Raw genomic sequence first — 24146 nt, 5'->3', positions numbered from 1 at the left:
GAGTGCGACATTTCCACACAACCTTTTTGGCACTTGGTGCTGAAAAGGCTCGGCATCCTTGTCCTAGTCCACATGTGAGCGGCGCCCTCAGTCCCTGACGCAAAGTTTGGTGGAGAATGGAGTGATGCAAACGGTGAACATGATCAAAAGGGATCCCACATATCTAGAGAGCAGTGTGTCAAGCGCCCTTGATCTCACACATGGCTTCGTAACAGGTTCCTTGCTGCCTTCCAAGTTCCCCCCTCCCCTTTCTTCTTTTAATCCTTCCATTAAAAGAAAACGAGCTCGAAGCTAACACGATGCAAAGCTAAACCCAAGCCTCACGGATATATTTTGTATCTCAGAAAGACTTCAAATTTTTAGAAAACAAAAGACTTCATAAATGGCCACCAAGAAACAGGTTCATCGCAACTAATTCTCAACTAAGTTGTAAGGCCAGGTCTAAACCAGAGGTCTTCAAACTTGGCAACTTTAAGACTTGTGGACTTTAACTCTCAGAATTCTCCAGCCAGCTGGCTGGAGAATTCTGGGAGTTGAAGTCCACAAGTCTTAAAAGTTGCCAAGTTTGCTGGCTGGAGAATTCTGGGAGTTGAAGTCCACAAGTCTTAAAGTTGCCAAGTTTGCTGGCTGGAGAATTCTGGGAGTTGAAGTCCACAAGTCTTAAAAGATGCCAAGTTTGCTGGCTGGAGAATTCTGGGAGTTGAAGTCCACAAGTCTTAAAGTTGCCAAGTTTGGGGACCCCTGGTCTAAACATTCATTTGAGGCGTGGTTGGTAGCCAACTGCCTTCTTTAATTCCTACTCAGGAATAGATCTCAAAATCTGCATTCATAAAGCATATGTAACCTGGTTACCAAATTAACCCACGTTCAGGCTTTGCACAATACACTAAACTTTAAACTAATCAACAAGCTGAGTTCACACAGCGTATATTTCGCACCTCTACCTTCGGGGTAGAAGACAACGAAGCATAGCCAGCCGAACAAATAGCTTTAAAAAAATAGTTTCTATCCTTGGGCTGTCAAGAGTTTTAAACACAATCACAATCACTCCACGCACACGCGGGAACATATGACTAGTTTTTCCTTTTGTCCTAATTCCTTGCATAGGGATTATTCTTTATGCTATTTATGTTGTTTGTATTTGTTGTCATGGATTTCACCAGTGAGGCTAAAACCAATTTTGTTGTATACATGATGTACAATGACAATAAAGGCTATACTCTACTCTACTCTACACTACTCCATACTCGTATATAGTATATACAATACTATATATTATATTCAGCTACAAAAAAAGGTTAAAAACTAATTTAACATGTTGCCACCTGCAACCCTTTGAGCCCCTCACTCCAGAACCACATCATGTCGTGGCTGTGAGACACAAAGCAGAAGATATCTATCTGTAGATCTCCATTCTTTGGAGGATGAAGGGCATTTAAAAAATAAAAATAATTAAAAGGACTTTGTGACCCTGTCACCGTCGGTGTTTTTCAATTCTGATCCCTCCGCTTCAAGAGCCAGCCCACTGATTGGATGAAGGAGGAGGTTATCGCATCTATTCTTCATTTTTAAACAAATGAATAAATCGGGAGGGTAAAACAAAGAAGCATGAGGTCGACCCCAGCTTTCCCCCTCCTGTTCTTGTTTCGTTAGCTGCATCCCGAATGTGTTTCTCTCGGTTGGAGAGGGAAGAGTTGGGGGGAACGCAACCTATCTGTAGGAGAGCAACTTCAGGAAGCTGGAGACAACCTCCTGGCAGCCAGCAGGACAGAAACAGGATAGAAAAAGCAGGAAGTCTGGGAGAGCCAAAGGCCAACTGTGTCTCACTTGAAAAATAAAAGTTTCTGTGGCAAATGTGCACATTAAGGCGGGCCCCAGGCGCATGATGCAACGGTGACAGGGGTTACGTCTGTCCCGATTGTGCACCTGGTTTACTTGGGACTTTCCCTGACCGTCCGAAAACAAGCTTTCCACCAATCCACGCCGTATCCCAAACTCCATGACAAGCCGCCTGCCCCAAACGGCAGAAAACCCACCCCTCCCGATGGTCTCAAGCTAGCAACCTGCTCCGCGCGAACACAACCGTCTCAGGCCGCAGCGGAGGGAAATCATTCTCAAGGGCGGGAGAACCTTTTCAGAAGGACAGAGAGCCCTAGGGTCAGGCTCCCTACCACAAAAGGGAGAAGAAGACAGGGCCAAGGTTAGTGCTGGGTGCCGCCCCCCACTTCGAGACGCTCCAGATGTCCGCCAAAGGAATCGACCCCCCCCAGATGCGTGGCGTGAATGGTCCCTTCCCCGCCCTCGGAGCATGTGGATGAAGAACACAGGGGGTGGGGAGGGGAGGAAGGGGAGGGGAGGGTGAGAGCGGCTCTTGGATGCAAGGCAAGCGCATGTGCAGGACATGAGGTGCACTGACAGATGGAGGGGACGACGGGAGAGCCGCTTACCTGAGTATCCAAAGGAAATACTGGAGATGGGGCTCAGATAGATGCCTTTGCCATAGGCTGCTCCATGCAGCTTGCAGAAAAACACCAATGTGAGCCAGAAAAAACAGAACAAAACAAAAACAAAACAAAAACAAAACAAAAACAAAACAAAAACAAAACAAAAACAAAACAAAAACAAAACAAAACAAAACAGGCTAGGGCAGGGGTGTCAAACTCGATTTCCTGGAGGGCCGTTATCAGGGCTGTGGTTGATCTCGGGGGGGGAGGGGGGAATGCTGAATGGGCGGGCGTGGCCAGCTTGACGCCACTCCTCAAACTGCTGGCACGTTTTCCTCTTTGCACTGGGTAGACTGGGCCGAAGCCACGCTGGCCCAATCTTTCCTCTTCGCATTGGGTAGGTAGACCAGGACGGTCCCGCATCTGACCACATTGCGGGCCATATCCGGCCCGCGGGCCGTGAGTTTGACACCCCTGGGTTAGGGGAAATAGGACACAGGATGGCCTGGGTCCTGAGAAACTGAGATGTTCTCTCTCTCTCTCTGGAATTATCTAGAAAGACTGGCATTCCTCCAGCCTGGCTGCGGAGTCCCCTGCCAAGGCTAGTACCGTATTTTCCGGACTGTAAGACACACCAAGATTTCAAAGAGGTAAGTAAGAAACTAAAAGGTTTTTGCCTTCTCTCAGCGCCCAGCAGCACTCTGAAGCCTGCAGAGGGCTGAGGGAAGGCAAAGACGCCTCCTTTCTGCCTTGCCCAAGCCCTGCTGAAGCCTGCAGAGGGCTGCTGGGGACTGAGGGAAGGCAAAAAAGGCTCCATTTTCACGAAAAATGGCCCAGTTTTTGCAAAAATGGGGGGCGGGGCTTCGGGAGGCAACAAATGGCTGTATTTGGTGTATAAGACGCACCAACATTTCCACGCTCTTTAAGGGGGGGGAAGGTGCGTCTTATACTCCGAAAAATATGGTAAGTTCCATTCTGTGCAGTAGCCAAACACTGATAAGATCTTCCGATGCGGGGCTCTTCCCCCAGGCTACCTTATCTAGAGAAAGCCGGCTGCAACTGAGTCAGCCTTCCGGGCAGGGCCCTGGGATGGTGCATCCCAGCCCAGCCCTCCTGGAGACAGATGTGGGGGAGGGCTCTCCTCCAAGGCCGCTGCTCACTCTCAGCATATAAGCACGTTAAGGGTGTGGCTTCGATCTGCTTGATGATAGAGCCGGCCCTGGGCACTGAGCTCTTCAAATTAGACAGGGGGGTTGGGGGGGGGGAAGTACGCACGGAAAAGTAAGAGTTAAAAACCTTTAGGGGAGGGTGGCTGAAACGACCTCCTTCTGCTAGTATTTCCTTCTTTGCTCCGTCCCCTTTTAAAATAGTCGAGTCAAGAGTCTGTTCTTGGATAACCCCCACCCCACCCCGAATTACTTGGGTCTTTCCAGGTCTCCTTTTATGAACACAGAATCATCTGCCCCCCCCCCCAAAAAATCTCCCCCTTAAATGTCTGCTGCAGCTATTCACTGTCTCATAATCAGAAGAAATTGTCCCTCCACCAGAGCTGATTCCGTGGTTTAAAGAGGAGAGCTAGTTGCCGCAAGGAACTATTTAAACTATTTAACTATCTAAAGTTGTTGTTGTTATTATTGTCATGTTTCCCCCAAAATACGACGGGGTCTTTTGACCCCCGAAATATGCACTTGGCCTTATTTTCGGGGAGCTCTTATTATTTTTGAGGTTCAGGAGGCGGCAAGCGTGGCCCCCTCATGGCTGCTGCTGCGTTGCAATATTTTTGGGGAGGGCTTATTTTAGCGCCTGCACTCAAAAGCCTGATTGGGCTTATTACCCGGGGAGGTCTTATTTTCAGGGAAACAGGGTAGTATTATTATTATTATTTTTAAGAACAGGGAGAACGACGTGTTCCTCTTGAATTCCTCAGAAGAAAGGGTAAGCAGAAATAAAATGAGATTTTTTAAGGCCATAATGCCCTCGTATGGAAGAATTTGAGTGTCTGTAGGTATGTGGGTGTGTTTATTTCCACAAACACAACCGGGAGGTGTGAAGTGCACAGCGTTTCCTCCAAGAAACACCATTAGGGATGCGATGCAGTTAATCCACGCTGAGTTGCTAAGTCATGCCGGTGGCCTCAAGGACGGGCACAAATGACCCTGTTGCATTGAGCTGCCCGATGCTACTTCACCATGGCACCGAGGGGATTGAAGCTGGCTGCAACTACAGCACACGGAGCCCTTATGCTCTACCAGGGGGGACTCACACTGCTGAAGGGCTAGCTGAATAGCAGCTGCAAAGGAGAGGCCAGTGTCCAAAAGGTCGCTCCGAGAGCATCTTGGTGGAGGGAGGGCAGGAGTATCACGGGGGCAGGACTGGGGGCAGACATCCAGAGCTGCCTGTAGCCAATTGGACAGGAAGGGATCCTAGATGAAGCAGGACAAGTCAGCTGGGTAGCCGTGATGATCATTTTAAGAACTGTGGGTGGGGCTGTGGCCCAGGAAGCCCACAGCCTCCCGTGTTTTGAGCTGCCCCGCTGAGAACGTCAGGAGCCCAGCCCAGTCTCTTACCTGCAATTTGGTGTAGGATGCATTGACCAGGCCATTGCGCAGAATGGAATGCCAATTCTCAATGTGAGAGCCACTGGGTGGGTGGGTGGGTGGGTGGGTGGGGAAGAAGGGGAGGGGGGGGGAAGAGAGAAAGAAACTCGTCACTCGCCAGTCCTGTCTGCCGCCACAGATAATCAAGTGAGCATCAATATAAGACCTTGTGGCAGAGAACAGGCCACCCCCCCAACCCCCAGGCTAAGTGAATCTGCAGAAATTGCTTGCAAAACCACTGCCTTTCCCAAAGCAAAGGCAAAAAATGAGGGGAGAGAGAAGAGAAAAGAAAAAGCAAGCAAAACAAGAAAAAAAGGAAAGAGAAAAAGGAAGAGGAAAGATAAAAGGAAAGAAACAATAAAAGGAAAGGAGAGCAGAGGGAAGGGAACGAAAGAAAAGAAAAAAGAAGAAAAGCAAAACCTGAACAGTCTCTTGACAAAGCACCCCACATCACCCCTTCTCATCCTGGTTAGACTGGGAGAGGGACTGGGGAGACTTACTGAAAGGCGAAGGTGCTGCCGTACAGTTTCTTGGCTGTCCGGAAGCGCGCCTCCTTCGCAGGAGGACTGCTCAGCAGGAGAAATTGGTGTGAGGTGTGCATAAATTTCAGCTGCTACCGAGGGAAACAGACCCACGTGAAAAAAGAGAAGGGGTGGGGGAGAAGAAGGGCACAACAGCACAGAGAGAGAGAAAGAGAGAGAGAAAGAGAAAAAGAAGGACCATCATGCAAGGTAGTTTTTTTTGCCGACAAGCTCCAGTTCCGATTTAACAGCCTGCCTTTTCCAAATCCTGGGGTTGTTGTTGTTGTTGTTTTTTAAAGGTTTTAATGAGCATTTTAGAAGTCTTTTTACGAACGGTAAATTATTCTGACTCATAACACAGGACTTCCAAGGGGGGGGGTCCCCACCCCCCAACACGTTCGCTGACTCTTACTTTAAAAACCATAGTGTAACCGTGCTGTTCTTTTTATCGAGTCATACCGGGAGAGAAAGCTAGCCATAACTTAGCGATAATTAGCAATAAAATAACGAATCATTTGGAAGGATCCCAGACCCTTCCCAATGAAACTCAATTAACAAAGGCCATTGATACTGGCAAACTTACAGCACATTATAAGAATCCTGTATAAGGATACTGTAAAATCTCCATTCCCACTCCACTCCAGGGGAAGGCTACTGCAAAATCCCCATTCCCTCCTGATCAGCTGGGATTCGGGAGGCAGAGAATACATGGAGGGGGGCCAGTCAGAGGTGTATTTGTCTGTTCTCTGAACTACTCAAAATTTTTGCTACCAGTTCTCCAGAACTGGTCAGAACCTGCTGAATGCCACATCTGGGTGGAGAGGACGGGGGTTGGTCCCCATGAAGTGGCTACAGGACGACAGCTTAAGGAGGCCTAACTTCACAGCATTTAAAAGATGTGGATGTTTAGGGAGCCAGGTGGGATGGTGGCCAGGGGAGCGGCTGGCGGCATCCTTTTAACTGGGAGAGATGGGAAACAAACGGGGGACCAGCTGCCTGCGAAATCAGCCATTTGCTACTGAGTTGCGGGGTGCTTGGCTGCTCTGATGCTTCGGGGTTAAGCGGGTTGGTTGCAAGCGAAGGAATGGAGGCTGGCGACATACCCTGCTGAGAGGTAGCTTGACAATGTGAGATCTGTTGCTGGAAATGATCCTAGGAAGAGCAGAGAGAGAGAGAAAGTCAGAATAGGGAAAAGGCTAGAGATCATTTCATCCAGGGGTCTCCAACCTTGCCAACTTTAAGACTTGTGGACTTCAACTCCCAGAGGAGTTGAAGAGGGAGTTGAAGTCCACAAGTCTTAAAAGTTGCCAAGGTTGGAGACCCCTGATTTAATCAACACAATCCAAAGAAGGCAAATCTAGGCTGCCAGAAAAGCATTCGTCCACCACGGCCAATTTAGCAGAAGATCGGGTGTTGACCGTAATCAGTTCCAGGACTTCGGTTGGCACCCGATTATATATATATATATATAATTTTATGTTAATATAAACAATCCATCTTCCATTAAACAGTGTCTGGGTACAAATATTTTCTGCAATAACAGTTAAAATGTACAATCATATTGATGATTTAATCTATTCCTAGCTTAATACCAATACCTTAAAGGTCTAATACAGGGGTGTCCAAACTTGGGAACTTTAAGACTTATGGACTTCAACTCCCAGAATTCCCCAGCTGGCTGGGGAATTCTGGGAGTTGAAGTCCACAAGTCTTAAAGTTCCCAAGTTTGGACATTCCTGGTCTAATACTATAACAACCCTCTCCTTGATTTATTTAACTCTATTAATACATTTTCTATCTTTTACTCATTTACTTTTACTTCTAATTCTCATATTTATTCTCTAACTATCGACAAAATGATTCCCTTATAATATAATAACCAGTTTGTTCTTTCTCTTTAATTGACTATCTGTTCATTTGTACACATTCTAATAATTTTCCTCATCACATTCTCCTCTGTAGGGATCTCTTCCCTTTTCCAGTTTTGTGCAAATACAATTCTAGCTGCTGTTATTACATGGATAATCTAATATACGTTTTCTTTGCTATAAGTTTCCGGTCAAATCCTCAACAGGAGTATTTCAGGTTTCAAGCCAATATGTTGCTGTATCATCTTTTCCAACTACATGATAAATCCTGATAAGCGTGATAAATCTGTGGCACCTATTCGTACCTCAAATGTCCTGAAATCAAACCAAGATCTAATGCAGGGGTGGGCAACTAAACCCCCTTTAGGACCTGGGGACTTCAACTCCCAGAATTCCTGAGCCAGCGGTGGGTCTTTAAAGGGGCCGTAGCTGCCCAGCCCTGGTCTAGTTGGAGACATTTCAATAGGGAGGTGCTTAAGGACTGCAATCACCGTGCCAACTCTTGAAGTGAACCTGGCTGAGGCCATCTTGGAAGCTTCAGAGTTGCCACACAACAGAGGGAAGGGGGCAATAGCTAGATGGGGTCTTGTAGCAAAAACAATGAAGTTTTCCTGTGGGAACCAAGGACGTGCTCACAGGTGGCTGGCCAGAGGAGGAGCGAAGATACCAAGCAACCGGCCAGCACTTTGATTGGAAGCGCTTTACTTTTTTTAATTAGGCAAAAGCCACGAGGACTTTCAGAGTCGGCTTTCACCAGTTGTGCCAATAGTATGTTTCCAGTAAAACTGTCCTTTGAGGAATTTGCCTGCCTCGGAGTTCTGCTGTCTATGGGTGCATTGCTTGGAAGGCTGACACACCGCAGAGATAACTTTGCTTACTATACCAAGTCCAGCCTCATGCCTTACTCTTAGTTGGCTTCCCAGCAGCCTCTGCCCTATAGTTGCGATCTGCTTGCTTACCACTGTAGGAGGGGATGGGCCAAAGGATCTAACTTGTCCATTTGCTTCTTGATCTCCAGGTAAGAACCCTGGGGAAAAAAAAAAAAAAAGAAAGGCAACAAATTCAGAGGGACGGCAATGCTCCCTCTGAATGAGCCAACGTACTGACTTCACAACTCTACACAGGAATGCGTGTATGTACCAATTTTGTTGCATTTCAGTAGAACGACAATAAAGATGATACTTATACTTATGTACAAACCTATGTCAACGCGTACAGGGGTTCGTGTGCTTTACTTCACACAATTTCTACGCATCCCAACCAGTGGTGGGATTCAATTTTTTTTGCTACCAGTTCTGTGGGCGTGGCTTGGTGGGGCGTGGCAGAGGAATACTGTAAAATCCCCATTTCCACCCACTCCAGGGCAAGGAAACGGTAAAATCTCCATTCCCTCCCCACCCCACTAATCTGCTTTCCCGCTCCCTTCTCCTGTGCAGAGCAACAGAAGGAGATCCAGCCGATCAGTTGGGACTCAGGAGGCAGCAAATAGATGGGGGTGGGGCCACTCAGAGATGGTATTTGCCCGTTCTCCAAACTACTCAAAATTTCCACTACCGGTTCTCCAGAGCCGGCTGGATACCACCTCCGATCCCATCAAGATCAGAGCTCCACCATGACAAGAGATGGGCTTAAATCTAACCCAGACATAAAAGTGTGAATGCCTACTTGAGTCATTTCACGGATTGACATGACGCTGTCCAGGGCTTTCTGCAGCCTCTCGTAATTCTTTTTCTATAGGTCAATGAAAGAGATGCAGATCAAAAATACAAGTAAAACACTCTTACGGTTATAAGCTCCGAGGACCAAAGGCAACACGGATTCTGGTTGAACTGGTGGTTGAATTGCTGATAGGCTACAAAGTTCTTGTTGCTGACCATGGGCTTTGAGCCCCCTAGCTCAAGGCTTCTCATCCATGACAGCTTTAAGATAGCAATAGCAACAGCACTTAAGACTTATATACCGCTTCACGGTGCTTTACAGCCCTCTCTAAGCGGTTTACAGAGTCAGCCTCCTGCCCCCAACGATCTGGGTCCTCATTTTACCCACCTCGAAAGGATGGAAGGCTGAGTCAACCTTGAGCCTGGTGAGACTCGAACTACTGACTGTGGCTAATACTGCATTCTAACCACTGGAAGGGAATGAATGAATGAATGAATGAATGAATGAATGAAGGAAGGAAGGAAGGAAGGAAGGAAGGAAGGAATTGCCCCCAACAATGTGGGTCCCCATTTTACCCACCTCGGAAGGATGGAAGACTGGGTTAACCTTGAGCCTAGTGAGATCTGAACTGCCAAATTGCAGTCAGCCAGCAGTCAGCAGAAGTAGCCTGCAGTACTGCACTCTAACCACTGCGCCACCATGGCTCATATGTGGACTCCAACTCCCAAGAATCCCCCAGCTAGCCTAGGTGGGGAATTCTGGGAGTTGAAATCCAGCCGACTCTGATTTCAATTTTAAGAGTTGGTCCACCCACCCTAAAGCTGCCATGGTTGGGAGAGATTACTCCAGCTAAACCATAAAGCAACAGGTAAGTGGCTTCTATAATGGAGACACTGGATTCGTAGCATGAATGTTATTGGCGACTGTAAATCCTGTGGCAGATAAGAAGGCTTTATGCCGAAGAATCGCACCAACCTTGGGGTTGAAGGCAAGGGTCTTGGGGTCACTGGGATCCACAACAGACGGATAAGGCTCGAAGATGATGCTCTTGCGTGGGGATTCCAAAGCCGCCCGGCACATGGCCACCAGCAGATCGACTACCTGAAGGAAAGGAGACATGGAAGAAAGACTGGGATAGGCTCATCTCCATTATAACATCTCTCCTACTCTGGCATTGTCAACTGTTGGCCCAGATTGTGAGCTGCCTAGAGGTAGGGGGGAGGGAGGAAGGAAGGAAAAAGAAAAAAAGGAAGAAAAATGAAAGGAAAGAAAAAAGAAAGGAAAGAGAGAGGGAGGGAGGGAGGATCTGAGATTTCATTTCTATCATAAATATAGATGATGATTAGACAGAGACAGACAGAAAGACAGACAAGGTAGAAGAAATAGATTCATGGGTAGACAGACATAGATCAAAGAGAAAGATAGAAAATTATACAGAAGATGAGTGAGAGTGAGAGAGATGATAGATGGATGGATAGGATAGGATGGTAGGTAGGTAGATAGATGAGAGAAAGAGAGTGTGAGATGGTAGGTAGGTAGGTAGGTAGGTAGGTAGGTAGGTAGGTAGGTAGGTAGATAGATAGATAGATAGATAGATAGATAGATAGATAGATAGATAGATAGATAGATAGATACGCCCGTATGGAATTGAATATGTATCAGAATCACACCCTGAATTTTCATCCTTGCCGTACCAGGAGTGAATTTTTTTCAGTCCTTTTATTTCTCTTTCTGTTTCGCACATGACATAAATATTTGGGGAAACGATATTCAAATTCAAACTTCCGGAGGTGCTGTCACACTATTGGGTGGGTGGATACAGCATGTTTGAGTGAGGGCTTCATAAGAGACGAGGCCTAATGGAACTTGATGGCAGGCCTGCAAGTCATTTTTTTCTTTAGGACCTTTGGCCTCCCCCACACTTTCTATTATTCTACTATGCCTTTTTTCTATGGTGGGAAAATGGGAAGGGGGATTGTACGGAGTTGGATGACATGTAGCCATAACAAAATTCTTTCTAGAAAGCCAAGGTCATGCTTTGTCTCTGCACCTCACTGGAACTGGATGGGTGGAACTGCCAGCGTCGCAGTGGGAGATTGGACCATGTTAAGGACTTGTGGGTGTGGGGGCAAGATCTTGAACTTTCAACTGGGTGGGGACAACCGGGAAGCTTTCAGATTCAGGTTTTCCCAGATGTGCTCTCTTAATCAATTGGAACTTTGAGCAATACTTTGCCTTGGACTCTGATTTACTTTTGGATGCTATTTGGAACCCTGACACTTGAGGGTACCAAGTTCCACTCAGGTTCTATGAAGTAACCCTTGATGGAGAAGGCCAGAATTAGCCCAGGATTGAAGAGAGGCCTTTCCTGAATCCAAAGTTCTTCTAACCCCGTGCTGTAGATGCTTCCCTTCCGGTTTGGCCTCCCTACCCTTGTACCTCTGCTCCTGTGGCCACTTCTTCCGCAGCACCGGACATCACCCCCAAGGTGTAGAAAGAGAAGACACACAGCTCTCGTGTGCACACAGCTGGCTGAAAACAAAAGCCATACCACTAGTGAGAAAGGATCCCAAAGCCTGTTCTGACCCAGGCTTCCCAAGAGCATGAAGCAAACTCCTTGTCCCGACAAAAAAAAAACCCTTTTATTAATTGACTGTGAATTCCACTCATTGACATCCAGCAAAGTCTTTCAAGGGAGGATTTACAGTCACAGACCTTAGCTGGCTGCCAGGCCGATATCTGCAGAACTGGGCAAGGAGTCCCGGAGAGTCACAAACCGATTAAGCGAATAATGTTCTCCTACAAACTCCACTCCCCTTTCGCTCCTCTTTTATTTAAGGGGCAGTACCTTTAGCATGGACCCATTCTGGAAGACGTGCTGTTCATCGCATACCACACAGTACTCATTCAAAGTAGGAATCCTCTGCTCTGCATATTTCATAATCTGAGAGATAGAGAGATAGAGATAGAGATAGAGAGAGAGAGAGAGAGAGAGAGACAGACAGACTCCAGCAAAGTCAGTAAAACCAACTCCCCTAAGCCTAGGGAAGGGAGCAGAAGACTGGAGGCTCAGCTTGGAGAAGGTTCAGAGTCGATCCTTTCCCATTAGTGGATCTCAAAGCACTTTGGGAAAGCATTGCTAGACTACTTAAGTCAACCTCATCTCAGAAGCAAGGGATCCATTTAAGAGCCATGGTGGCGCAGTGGTTAGAGTAGGGGTGGGCTGCTGGGGGTTTGCACGGATTCAGGCAATCCTCTAGCTAGGATTCTGCCCAGTTCGGCGAACCCCCAAATGCCACCTCTGGCTGCCCCCTCCCAGGAGTCTCCACGTGGCCCGTTCTTCACGCCAGGTAAATGCAGGACCTGCGCGGAAGCTCCGGGAGGGGGAAAAAACAGGCCTACCAAAGGCTCCGGAAGTCTGGAAATAAGCCTGTTTCCGGCCTCCAGGGGAAACAGTTTTCGCCCTCCCAGGGGCTCGGGGAAAGCCTCCGGAGCCTGGGAAGGGCGAAAAATCCCCCCCTGCAATTTTTGAAGCCCACCCCTGGGTTAGAGTGCAGTACTTCAGTCTCCTTCTGCTGACTGCCTGCAATTTGGCAAATCGAATCTCACCAGGCTCAAGGTTGACCCAGCCTTCCATCCTTCCGAGGTGGGTAAGAGGAGGACCCAGATGGTTGGGGGGCAAGAGGATGACTCTGTAAACCGCTTAGAGAGGGCTGTGAAGCGGTATTTAAGTCTAAGAGCTATTGTAAGTGGGAAGGAAGGAAGGAAGGAATGGAGGGAGGGAGGGAGGGAGGGAGGATCGCAATGGCACAGTGATTAGAATGCAGTATTGCAGGCTAATTCTGCCCACTGCCAGCAGTTCATCCTGACAGGCTCAAGGTTGACCCAGCCTTCCATCCTTCCGAGGTGGGTAAGAGGAGGACCCAGATTGTTGGGGGGCAAGAGGCTGACTCTGTAAACTGCTTAAAGAGGGCTGTAAAAGCACCGTAAAGCAGAATATAAGTCTAAGTGCCCAAACAAGCAAGGTTGGGTTGAGTTGAGTTGTGCTCAGTTGGGTCTTTGATTCCAATCAGACCAAAACCCAACTGGTTTATTATGCGACAGGAGTGGGACATCACGCTTAGGGAAGTAGGATATGATAAGGGGGAGGCACAAATATTTACCTGGACGAGAAAGCCGTACTCCAAGGTGGGGATGTTTTTGCAGTGGCCACCAACCTGTGGACAAAACACACACACAGACACAAAAATAGAGACCACCGCATGAGGTCTTCTAGTCCAGCCCCCTGCTCAAGCAGGAGAACCTATAAACAAATTAGCAAGGCAGTAGAACCTTCGCATTCCATTCAAGGTGCTAATTTTGGAATTGCAGGGTGTTTCCCAATTGGGTAGTTTAGTGGAGAGAACCTTTCCAATCTGTTCTTTTCCCCACCTGCAACCCAAAGCCTCCAACCCAGGTCTCTGCTCCAGGAGTCTGCTGATCCTCTCTTTCGATTCTAATTTCCCCAAGGAGAGAGGCACCAACCCCGAAAAAGGGAACTCCACCCAACCAGCCCGAAGGGACAAGGGCGGAGAGGGAACCCACCAGGATGTTGAATGGGACAACACCTGCCTGGGTGCTGGGAGGGTAGCCAAAAACTTCCACCTTAGAATTCTTCATCGTGCAGGAGATTGAGCGGTTCATCAGGCGGTTGACCCTTAGATCTGGCACACCGAGTTTGCCCTTGAGCATCGAGTCCTGGATGACGGGGAAACTGGGAGACCTGTGTAGCCCAAAGAGATGCCCATCAGTTGAGGGATCAGCTGAGGGTACGGAAAAGGAGAATCGTGAGAACGGTGACTGGGTAGAGCTGGGTTTCAAAGCTAGGGGGCCAACAACTGCGGTTGGGCTTTTGGCTTCCATCCATTTCCACATCCAGGGGAGGACAGACGAGAACAACCCAACCACCTTCCACATCCAATGGAGGCTTCCAACCACCTCCGTGTCTCCTTGAGAAGAGAGGACAGAGAAAAGCAACCCTATACCTTCCAACCACCATCCATGTCCAATGGAAGCTTACAACTACCTCCATGTCCAATGGAGGCCTCCAACTATATGTCCAATGGAGGCCTCCAACCACTTCTATGTTCAATGGAGGCCTCCAACTACTCAATGTCCAATGGAGGCCTCCAACCACTTTCATGTCCAATGGAGGCTTCCAACCACCTCCATGTCCAATGGAGGCCTCCAACTACCTCTATGTCCAATGGAGGCTTCCAACCACCTCCAACTACTCAATGTCCAATGGAGGCTTCCAACCACCATCCATGTCCAATGGAGGCCTCCAACTACCTCCATGTCCAGTGGAGGCCTCCAACTACCTCTATGTCCAATGGAGGCTTCCAACCACCTTCAACTACTCAGTGTCCAATGGTGGCTTCCAACCACCATCCATGTCCAATGGAGGCCTCCAACTACCTCCATGTCCAATGGAGGCTTCCAACTACCTCCATGTCCAATGGAGGCTTCCAACTACCTCTATGTCCAATGGAGGCTTCCAACCACCTCCAACTACTCAATGTCCAATGGAGGCTTCCAACCACCATCCATGTCCAATGGAGGCCTCTAACTACCTCCATGTCCAGTGGAGGCCTCCAACTACCTCTATGTCCAATGGAGGCTTCCAACCACCTCCAACTACTCAATGTCCAATGGAGGCTTCCAACCACCATCCATGTCCAATGGAGGCCTCCAACTACCTCCATGTCCAGTGGAGGCCTCCAACTACCTCTATGTCCACTGGAGGCTTCCAACCACCATCCATGTCCCCTTAGGAAGAGAGGACAGAGAAGAGCAACCCTACTTCTGACCACCTTTCAACCTCCTTCCATGTCTAATAGAGGCCTACAACCACCTCCACAACCCCTCTTAGGAAGAGAGAAGAGAAGAAAGCAGCCCTACTTGGGAATGGGTGAAAAGATGCTGAGACCAGCACGGAATTTTTTGATTGTGCCACTGGCTTTGAACCAGCTGTGCCGCTTTTCTTGCTGGGTCTTGAGGAAGTCGTTGCTGAGGTGTTTCCATTGCTGGGATGTGAACATGCCCAGGATTCTGTGGAGATGATTGACAAGGATTAGATAGAACGAGACGGTCGAGAACACACAAGGCAGACTCTGGAGGCTTTCCCCGCCCAATCGGAATGGAACTAATTGTCTCCTGCAAACTCCACTCCCCTTTCGCTCCTCTTTTATTTCCTCTGGGAGGGGCCGTTCATCGTCCACCTGTGGCCTTACTCCCAAGTTGACCCATTCTTTATCTGTTCCCTTCGCCTGGCAGCTCTGCACATGCACACACCAGGAACAGGCTCCAGCTGTTCGTCTGCCTCACTGATGCCTGACTCTGAAGGCAGCTGATAACTGCATATGGCCCTGGTCCCCTCTCTTTCCTGACACAGAGCCCTCATCAGAGCCTTCCCCAGACTCCAGGACTGGCCCAGGTTCCTCCCCAACCTCCTCATTGTCTGAGTCAGCTGCGAGCTCTGCTGGCTGCTGGTGGGCCACAACATTTATTTATTTATTTATTTCTTAGATTTTTAGACCGCCCCTCTCCCAGAAAGGGACTCGGGGCGGTGTACAGTCAATACAAATAAAACCAGTCATAATAATAAAATACATTTAAGATACATTTGGAGGGGGAGATAGGCTGTACTAAGAAATAAATATATTCTAATCCTAAAAACATCACAATTAAAACCCCAAACCCAATTAAAATAAAATAAATCCCCGGGAGGTAAAACTAAGAAAGTGCCAGGCCAGCTGATTGAAATAGGTGAGTCTTTAACTTTTGCCGGAAGGAACGGAGGTCGGTGGTAGTTCGAATGTCTGGGGGGAGGTCATTCCAGAGGGTTGGGCCCATCACAGAGAAGGATCTACTCCTAGGTGTCGCCCGCTGGCATTGCCTAGCAGACGGCACCAGGAGGAGCCCCTCCCTGTGTGAGCGGATAGGTCGCAGGGACGTGTGTGGTAGGATGCGATCCTGCAGATAACTAGGTCCTATGCCATGGAGCGCTTTAAAGATGGTGATCAATACCTTGAAACGCACCCGAAAGGCCACAGGTAGCCAGTGCAGCTCGCGCAGGAGAGGTGTTACGTGGGAGTAACGTGTACTTCCCATAATAACCCGCGCGGCTGCGTTCTGAACTAGCTGCAGTCTCCGGATGCGTCCCAAGGGAAGCCCCATGTAGAGAGCATTGCAGTAGTCCAGGCGAGACGTCACCAGCGCATGAGTGACCGTGCGCAGGGCACTCCGGTCCAGTAGGGGGCGCAATTGGCGCACCAGGCGAACCTGGTGGAACGCCCCCCTTGCCACGGCTGCCACATGGTCCTCCATTGACAGCCGGGCATCGAGGAGGACGCCCAAATTGCGCGCCCGCTCCACGGGGGACAGTTGTTCGCCCCCTATGGCCAGCGATGGAGTCAGCTGGCTGAACCGAGGTGCCGGTACCCACAGCCACTCGGTCTTGGAGGGGTTGAGTTTGAGTCTGTTGTCCCCCATCCAGACCCCGACGGCTTCCAAACACCGGGACATCACTTCGACAGCCTCGTTGGGGTGGTTTGGCCTTCTGAGACAGGAGAGGGACTTGTTTTTCCTTTCAAGAAATAATCCCTTGGTCCCACAGTCAGAGTATATCTCAGGATTCCAAGGAGCGATCCCTGACTCACTTCTTCAGCTGCAGGCCCAGTCCAAACCCTTCCTTGTTGGATGGTTGGAAAACCTCGATGGACGGTTCTGGAGAAGAAAGCCAGAGTTAAGTGGTTAGCATTTGAACAAGGAGTCTAGTGTGAAACCCCCGTAAGTCACACGTAGAAGGGAAGAGACCGCAACCCTCCCTCAACCCCTTCCCCTTTCTGACACACACTAGTGTTTCCTGCTGTGTAATTTTTAAAAAGCCATTTGATAAGGATGGGGGAAGGTTTTCTTTTTCCTCTGCTCGTTAAGGTAAAGGTTCTCCTCGCACATATGTGCTAGTCGTTCCCGGCTCTAGGGGGCGGTGCTCATCTCCATTTCAAACCCGAAGAGCCAGCGCTGTCAGAAGACGTCTCCGTGGTCATGTGGCCGGCATGACTAAATGCCCGAAGGCGCATGGAACGCTGTTACCTTCCCACCTGATTGTACTGTACTTTCTCCAATTCCTACCTCTGGCCTCTCTCCGTTCAAAGAATTTATTCCAAATCATATAATATTCTGTATCTTCTTCATCTTTAATTTTAAAGGTTAGCCTAACCCAGGGGTGTCCAAACTTGGGAACTTTAAGACTTGGGGACTTCAACTCCCAGAATTCCCCAGCCAGCATGGCTGGCTGGGGAATTCTGGGAGTTGAACTCCACAAGTCTTAAAGTTCCCAAGTTTGGACACCCCTGGTCTAACCATTTCGGCACAATCTAAAAAAAATTCGAAGTAGAGCCACAGTTGTTAAGTGGATCCCTGCCCTCGTTAAATGAGCAACACGGTTAAGTGGATCTGGCCTTGATTTGGCTTGTCCAGAGGAGAATCACGTGACCCAGGGATATACTTTTTTTTTCTCACCGCCATTGTAACTTCGAAGACTTACTAAAACGAACGGCTGTTAAGTCGAGGGCCACTTGAAATGGCAACTTAAGGATCGGACCTGGTTTCCTCAAATTAAGGATATGTCAGATAACACTCGGCTAACGGTGCCCCTAATCTTGACCAAAAAGTCAACAAGCAAAAAAACGAGACTCTTTCATTCTCCTTCTGTGTCTCATCCAGAGGCCTGCTACTCACCGGGGCCATCCAGATACTGGGAAAGGGAGAACCGCAGTCGGAGGACGATGGGCTCGGTCCGGAGGACCTTCCAGGCAGTGGCGACCTCTTCCTACAATGCGAAACAATAATGGCATTGTTCATATATTAAGAAGAAACTAGAGTTAAATTTGGAAAATAGGGAAAGAAAAGAAGGTGGTTGGAATTTGATATGGAAAGACGGTGTAAAAAAGAAGGATGCATAAGAGAAGATGTTAAGGAGGAAATCGCAGGCAGCGCTTTGTTTATGAAAGAAGTTAAAACATGTAACCAAAAAATTAAAAATAAAAACTTTGTGGCAGGAATGTCATTCTCTGTGCGTGACTAAGTGATACCAACCAGGGGAGGAAAGAAACCCACAAAGGGGCAACCTGGGAGCCCTTTGCCAACCTCCACCCCTTCGGGGCAAGAGAGGCAATAGCACGGCCTGCAACTTACATCTAGGAAGCCGATGTTGATATGCAGGTCGATGTCCACATCATCAATGGTCCCATATTCCCTACAGGGGAAAAGAGGAGGTTAGGAAAAGGTCCATTGAAACGAGGAAGGTAGGGAAACCAAAGCTGTGGGGCAGAAGCCGAAGAGGAAGCTGGCGAACCCACGGAGGTTTCTCCCTTGTTATTGATGTATGGCTTAAGATGAAAGATTATAGAAGAGAGAGAGTTAAGTTGTCATCACAGAGTAAGTGATAAATTAGGTCCGCATCCTGGACATAAATTGTTTCAATTTCTACCCTCAAAACGATGCTATAGGGCACTGCACACCAGAACAACTAGACACAAGGGTGGTTTTTCCCCCGAATGCCATCACTCTGCTTAACAACTAATTCCCACAACACTTTCAAATTATCTAAGACTGTATTACTGTTGTTCTTCTCATCCTTCCTAGTACCTATCGCCTTCCACTTATGACTGTTACCATGTTGCTTATATCTTCACAATTTATATTGTTTTGTTCCCTAGCATGATTTGATTGCTTATTAGTAACCCATGACTATCACTAAGTGTTGTCTCTTGTAATTCTTGATGAATGTATTCTATTTTATTTTTCTTTAGGCACACTGAGAGCATCGATTGTGTGCACTTATGCACCAAAGACAAATTCCTTGTGTGTGCCGTCACATTTGGCCAATAAAGAATTCTATTCTATTCAGAATTGTTCTTGTAATTGCCTTAAAAAAAATAAGAGAGGGGAGGGGAAAGGGGAAGGAAAAGCAAGAAGGGAAGGGAAGGGAAGGAAAAGGAAAAGGAGAGAAAAAAGGAAAGGGAAGGGAAGAAAAGGGAAGAAGAAAGGAAAGAGGAAAGCAAAGGAAGGGAAGGGAAATATCCCTTTTAGGAACCTTTTCCCCCACAGCTCCAGCTTAGGCTGAAAGCTCCAGTCCACGCACCTGGCTCTTTCCCAGCTCTGCTGCCCTCATCCCGCTCCCCTCCACGCTTCACTAAAAATCCTCCCTGGTTTATTTCTCTGACCTTAACATTTCTGCTGTTGCTATCTAATAATTGCTGCTTCTGCTTCAGAAGGCAACAAAAGCAGCAACTTGTCCTCAGGGTACTAGCAGCTCACAAATACACACACACACACAGGCACATACAGACAGAGACAGAGACAGAGAGAGAGAGAGAGAGAGAGAGAGAGAGAACATTGTCCTGGAAGTCACCTGAGAGAGATTTTATTGCTTCTCCGAGGAACTATATTTAGACGGGAAATGATAACAGTTCCTCTCCATTGCACGTATGTAAACTCAGCTTTGCATTAACCAGCACATTGTCCGGCCTGCAGCCATCTTTTCTTTTGGATCGTTGGCCTGCCACTCTTTCTATTATTCTACTATGCATTTTCTACGGTGGGAAAATGGGAGGGGGGATTGTAAGGAGTGAGATGCTATGCAGCCATAACCAAATTCTTTCTAGAAAGCCAAGGTTATCCTTTCTCTCTGCACCTGACCGGAATTGGATGGGTGGAAGCTGCCAGCGGGGCAGTGGGAGATTGGACCATGGGATGGACTTGTGGGTGTGGGGGGCAAGATCTTGAACTTTCAACTGGGTGGGGAAAACCGGGGAAGCTTCCAGATTCGGCTTTTACCAGATGTGCCAACATGGCTCTCTTCATAAATTGGAACTTTGAGCAATACTTTGCCTTGGACTCTGGTTTACTTTCGGATGCTATTTGGAGCCCCGAAATTTCTGCACGTACTTCAACGCTCCAACCTCAAAGCAAATCTTGTTTTGTCTCGTCTTGTTTAAAAGGAAGTTGACCAGGCTGCAGTACAGGACTTACCGGACAGAGACGGAGTTCTCGCTGTAGAGTTCCTTCACTGCTTCGATGTCCACATCCAGTTGAGGATGCCGATAGAGGTCCGCGGCACAGGTGCCCTGCAGAACGACAGAGAAAAAACCCTCATGGAGTTGTTTCCAGAGACATTGGCCGGTTTGCATGTTACGTTAGCCGTAGTTTGGTGGGCGAGCCGCAATGCTTAAGTTTGCATGGCGGGCTAACTCAAAATTTCATCTATCCACATTGTGGTTTAGCCTAAAACTGTCCAGAGTGAAGACAGTGAGATGCCAAATCCCTAGATATTTAATCGGGATTTGTGATTAGACTTCACTGTGAAACAATAACATTATTTCTACTTATTCCCAATCAGAAAAGGTCAGCATTTGAAAAACTAGAGAGCTCTGCATTGGGGATCCAATAATCCAGGTAGGATATACAGAACGATCGTTATTTTATTTGAGTGAGTGCGGTTTTATGCCGTCCCAATTTTTTTCTAGGAAATCCTACTCACTCCCACCTTAAGTTAGCCACCACAACTCATCATCTTGACCCTTCAGAGGTCTCAGGAGCCTGACCTGTACTCCATATAAAAATTCCTCGGACTCATTTTCTCCATCAGAATCATCATCGGTCCAGTACTGGCCTTTGATGTCCTAAAAAGACAAGAGAGGCACCTGAGAATTAGAGCTGGAAAATCGACATGTTCCCCCTCCGCTATAATTGCATATCCTGAATCACAGAAGGGCTTCATCTTTGAGCTTTTTTGAGGTTTTTCAACAATGACGACAAAAATATTGTCCCCTCCCCCCCCCCTCAGCAATGAATTTAACACCCATGTTAAATTACCTTAAAACTTCATGTAAAACATAAATTGGCATATCCCCCCCCGCCCCCCGTCGGTCCTCTACTTTCCTTCCTGTTTGTTCTTCCATCTGTGGAATCAGAAATTGTATATGCTGCCTTCTTCTGGTTACAAAGAGTTAACCAGGAATCACCATCATTAGCTAATATGTCACGAGCTGACTCATTCACACACATGTATAAATATATAATTTTATTTGCATATAACTTATAAATAACATAATTGTTTATAATAAAGTAATTGATTTATAAATAAAAATTTATAATTGATTTATATACACACACTTAAACAAAAAGGCTGAAAATAACAACAAAATAATAATAATAAATGTTCAGTTGACTGAGTTTCATGCTTAATGAATAAAAGAGATTATTATTATTATTATTATTATTATTATTATTATTATTATTATATTGTTATTGTTATTATTGTTATTGTTGTTATTATTATTATTGTTATTATTACAACTATAATAAAATCGAAACTACACAGCTATGGATGAAGCATGTAGCAGTGATACCCATTGTCATCGGGGCACTTGGCACCATGTCCAAGAATTTTACAAGCTACATCCACAAATTTCAGCTTCCTGCAATAACAACAAGCGGAACTGCAAAAAACTGCGCTGCTCAGAACATCATATATTTTAAGAAGGTACTTGGTTGATACCTAGGACGCTGGCAGCAACCCGTATCAACCATTAGCACCAGTCACTGGTATTTGTGGTGCGTTTTGAATGTTCAGTATATAATAATAATTATAATATAATCCTATGGGACTTTCAGATCCAAAGAGACAGACATTTTGGCCCACAACACACCTGACATCGCTATTATGGAAAAGGAAAAAGTCTGGTTCATTAATATTGTAATGCCAAGTGATGCACACATTGAAGAGAAACGGCTACAAAAAATAACGAAAGATTGTGATTTGCAAACTGAAGTTGAGCAATGATGAAGAAATCAATGGTTGGACGAATAGCCATAAGGAGCCCTTGGAGCAATACCCAAAGGGCTACCTAGATGCATGGAAATTTTAAACCTATCAGACCTGACTTTGCAAAAAAAAGCCCCACCTTACTCAGAACTGCCTATGTACTCAGATGCTACCTTAACAGCTCTTAGGTCCTGGTTAGGACTGGAACTGTTAAGTTTTTACCAGCCCCAGATTGTGAATTGAATAGATTAATTATTATTGTTGTTGTTGGTATTATAATTATTATATTCATTAAACATGAAACTCAGTCAACTGAATATTTAAAAATGTATCACAAATATCATTGACTGGCACAAATGGTTGATATGGGTTGCTGCCAGCATCCTAGGTATCAACCAAGTAGCTTCTTCAAATGTGGTTGCTATTGTTATTAACCTAGATGTATTATTGTTATTATTTTATTAGCCAGATTATTTATTACATCTATTATATCTATCTACCTACTATCCATTCATCCATCCTCTATCTATCTATCTTTCTATCTATCTATCGTCGGACCATCCATCCATCCATCCACTACCTACCTACCTACCTACCTATCGTCCATCTGTCCATCCATCTTCTATCTACCTATCTATCTATATCATCTATCTATCTATCTATCTATCTATCTATCTATCTATCTATCTATCTATCTATCTATCTATCTATCTATCTATCTATCATCTACCTACCTACCTACCTACCTACCTACCTACCTACCTACCTACCATATCTATCATCTATCATCCATCCATCATTATTATCCATCCATCCATCCATCTCTTATCTCGCTCCAGCTGTCTAGCTCATCCTCCATCCATCTGACCAAGGACCAGAGAGGGCTAGCAAAAACTAGGCTGCAATGCTCGCCATGAGCACTAGAGGGAAGCAAAGGCAAGCTGGGCACGGCCCCTTAGCGGAGCCTGGGGGTACTGCAGCCCAGGATTGCCCGTCCGAAGGGCCCCTTTTCCTCCCTCCCCGGCCGCCTCCACAGAGCCCAGCCCCGGGGGGCAGAAAGCGCCCCTCCCCGGCGCCGCCCCTTCCCCTCCGCCTCCGCCGGCCCGCCGCTCACCATTTGCCTGGCGGGTTCAGAGGCGCTGCTTTCTGCTCAGGGCCGGGCCTCGCCCCTCCATGCCACCCTCCGCCAGCCTGCGAGCTGCCAGACGGGCATCCGGGCCGGGCGAGGGGAGAGGAGGCCTCGGGGTCAGGCCGGGCGGCCGATTCCTCCGTCGCCCCGGCAACCAAGGCTCCGTCCTCGAGGAAGCGACGGCGGCGGCGCGGCGGCGGTGACGTCAGCGCTTCTTCATTGGTTCGGGGAAACTCCGCCTCCTGGAGGTGGGGGGAAAGAGAGAGCTAGAGAGAGAGAAGGGGGAAGCCCGGGAACGTGGGGGGGGGGGGGTTGCTGCGGGGGCGCATGGGAGTTGCAGTCCCATCTCATCTGGAGCTGGGATAAGCTGCTGCTTGGCGCTGAATTTCTCTCCTTTCCCTGCATTGGCCATTCAGAATGAATCTTGGGCTTTATTATTATAAGGGAGAGAGGGATGGTCAGGTGGATGGAGATGAGCTAGACAATTGGACACAGACAGAGATGATAATAGATAGATAGATAGATAGATAGATAGATAGATAGATAGATAGATAGATAGATAGATAGATGATAGATAGATAGATAGATAGATAGATAGATAGATAGATAGATAGATAATGGATGGATAGATAGATAGATAGATAGATAGACAGACAGACAGACATAAGATAAATGGATAGAGATGGAGAGATTATATAGAAAGACAGAGAGAGATAATAAGATATAAATGAACAGATGATAGATAGATAGGATATAAATGGAGAAATGATAAAATATAGATGGAAAGATAAGTAGATGATAGACATAAATTGGTAGTGTAATAATAGATGATAGATTGATGATAGAGTAATAGTGCACTGATAGATGATAAGTAGATGATATATAGGCAGAGAGATAACAATTTTGTATTTTTTTTGTACAACGACAATAAAGGCTATGCTATATAACAAAAGAGAGAATAGAGAGAGAGTGAATTAGAAGTTGGAGGATAGAGAGAGTGGACTAAACAGGATAGGTAATAGAATAGGTAGGAGCTAGACAGAAGAGATAAAAG

The 24146-nt window shown here is 47.0% G+C and overlaps 1 protein-coding gene across 5 annotated transcripts in view; it reads right to left on the bottom strand.

Annotated features, from left to right (window-relative positions):
* Positions 1–24146, bottom strand: part of PARP6 (poly(ADP-ribose) polymerase family member 6) — a 28809-nt gene that overhangs the window by 2844 nt on the left and 1819 nt on the right. The window contains exons 2-19 of one of the 5 annotated variants that reach the window (XM_081964635.1): positions 23078–23334; positions 20741–20818; positions 20169–20263; positions 18330–18390; positions 17874–17964; positions 16790–16856; positions 15030–15179; positions 13674–13851; positions 13253–13306; positions 11938–12033; positions 11529–11621; positions 10065–10190; positions 9096–9161; positions 8390–8457; positions 6666–6714; positions 5542–5654; positions 5012–5084; positions 2448–2517 (exon numbers count right to left, since the gene is read on the bottom strand). In XM_081964635.1, coding sequence (XP_081820761.1) covers positions 2448–2517; positions 5012–5084; positions 5542–5654; positions 6666–6714; positions 8390–8457; positions 9096–9161; positions 10065–10190; positions 11529–11621; positions 11938–12033; positions 13253–13306; positions 13674–13851; positions 15030–15179; positions 16790–16856; positions 17874–17964; positions 18330–18390; positions 20169–20263; positions 20741–20818; positions 23078–23080 — 1531 coding nt within the window. In that variant the 5' untranslated portion in view covers positions 23081–23334. The remainder of the gene's footprint in view (positions 1–2447; positions 2518–5011; positions 5085–5541; positions 5655–6665; positions 6715–8389; positions 8458–9095; positions 9162–10064; positions 10191–11528; positions 11622–11937; positions 12034–13252; positions 13307–13673; positions 13852–15029; positions 15180–16789; positions 16857–17873; positions 17965–18329; positions 18391–20168; positions 20264–20740; positions 20819–23077; positions 23335–24146) is intronic. The other 4 variants (XM_081964637.1, XM_081964636.1, XM_081964638.1 and 1 more) reach the window with 4 other exon arrangements.

The sequence above is a fragment of the Natrix helvetica genome (assembly GCF_964273705.1).
Source record: "Natrix helvetica genome assembly, chromosome: 12".
NCBI classification, from domain to species: Eukaryota; Metazoa; Chordata; class Lepidosauria; order Squamata; family Natricidae; genus Natrix; species Natrix helvetica.
Note: the sequence above shows the minus strand (reverse complement) of the source record. Positions and strands in the feature narration are given on the sequence as shown.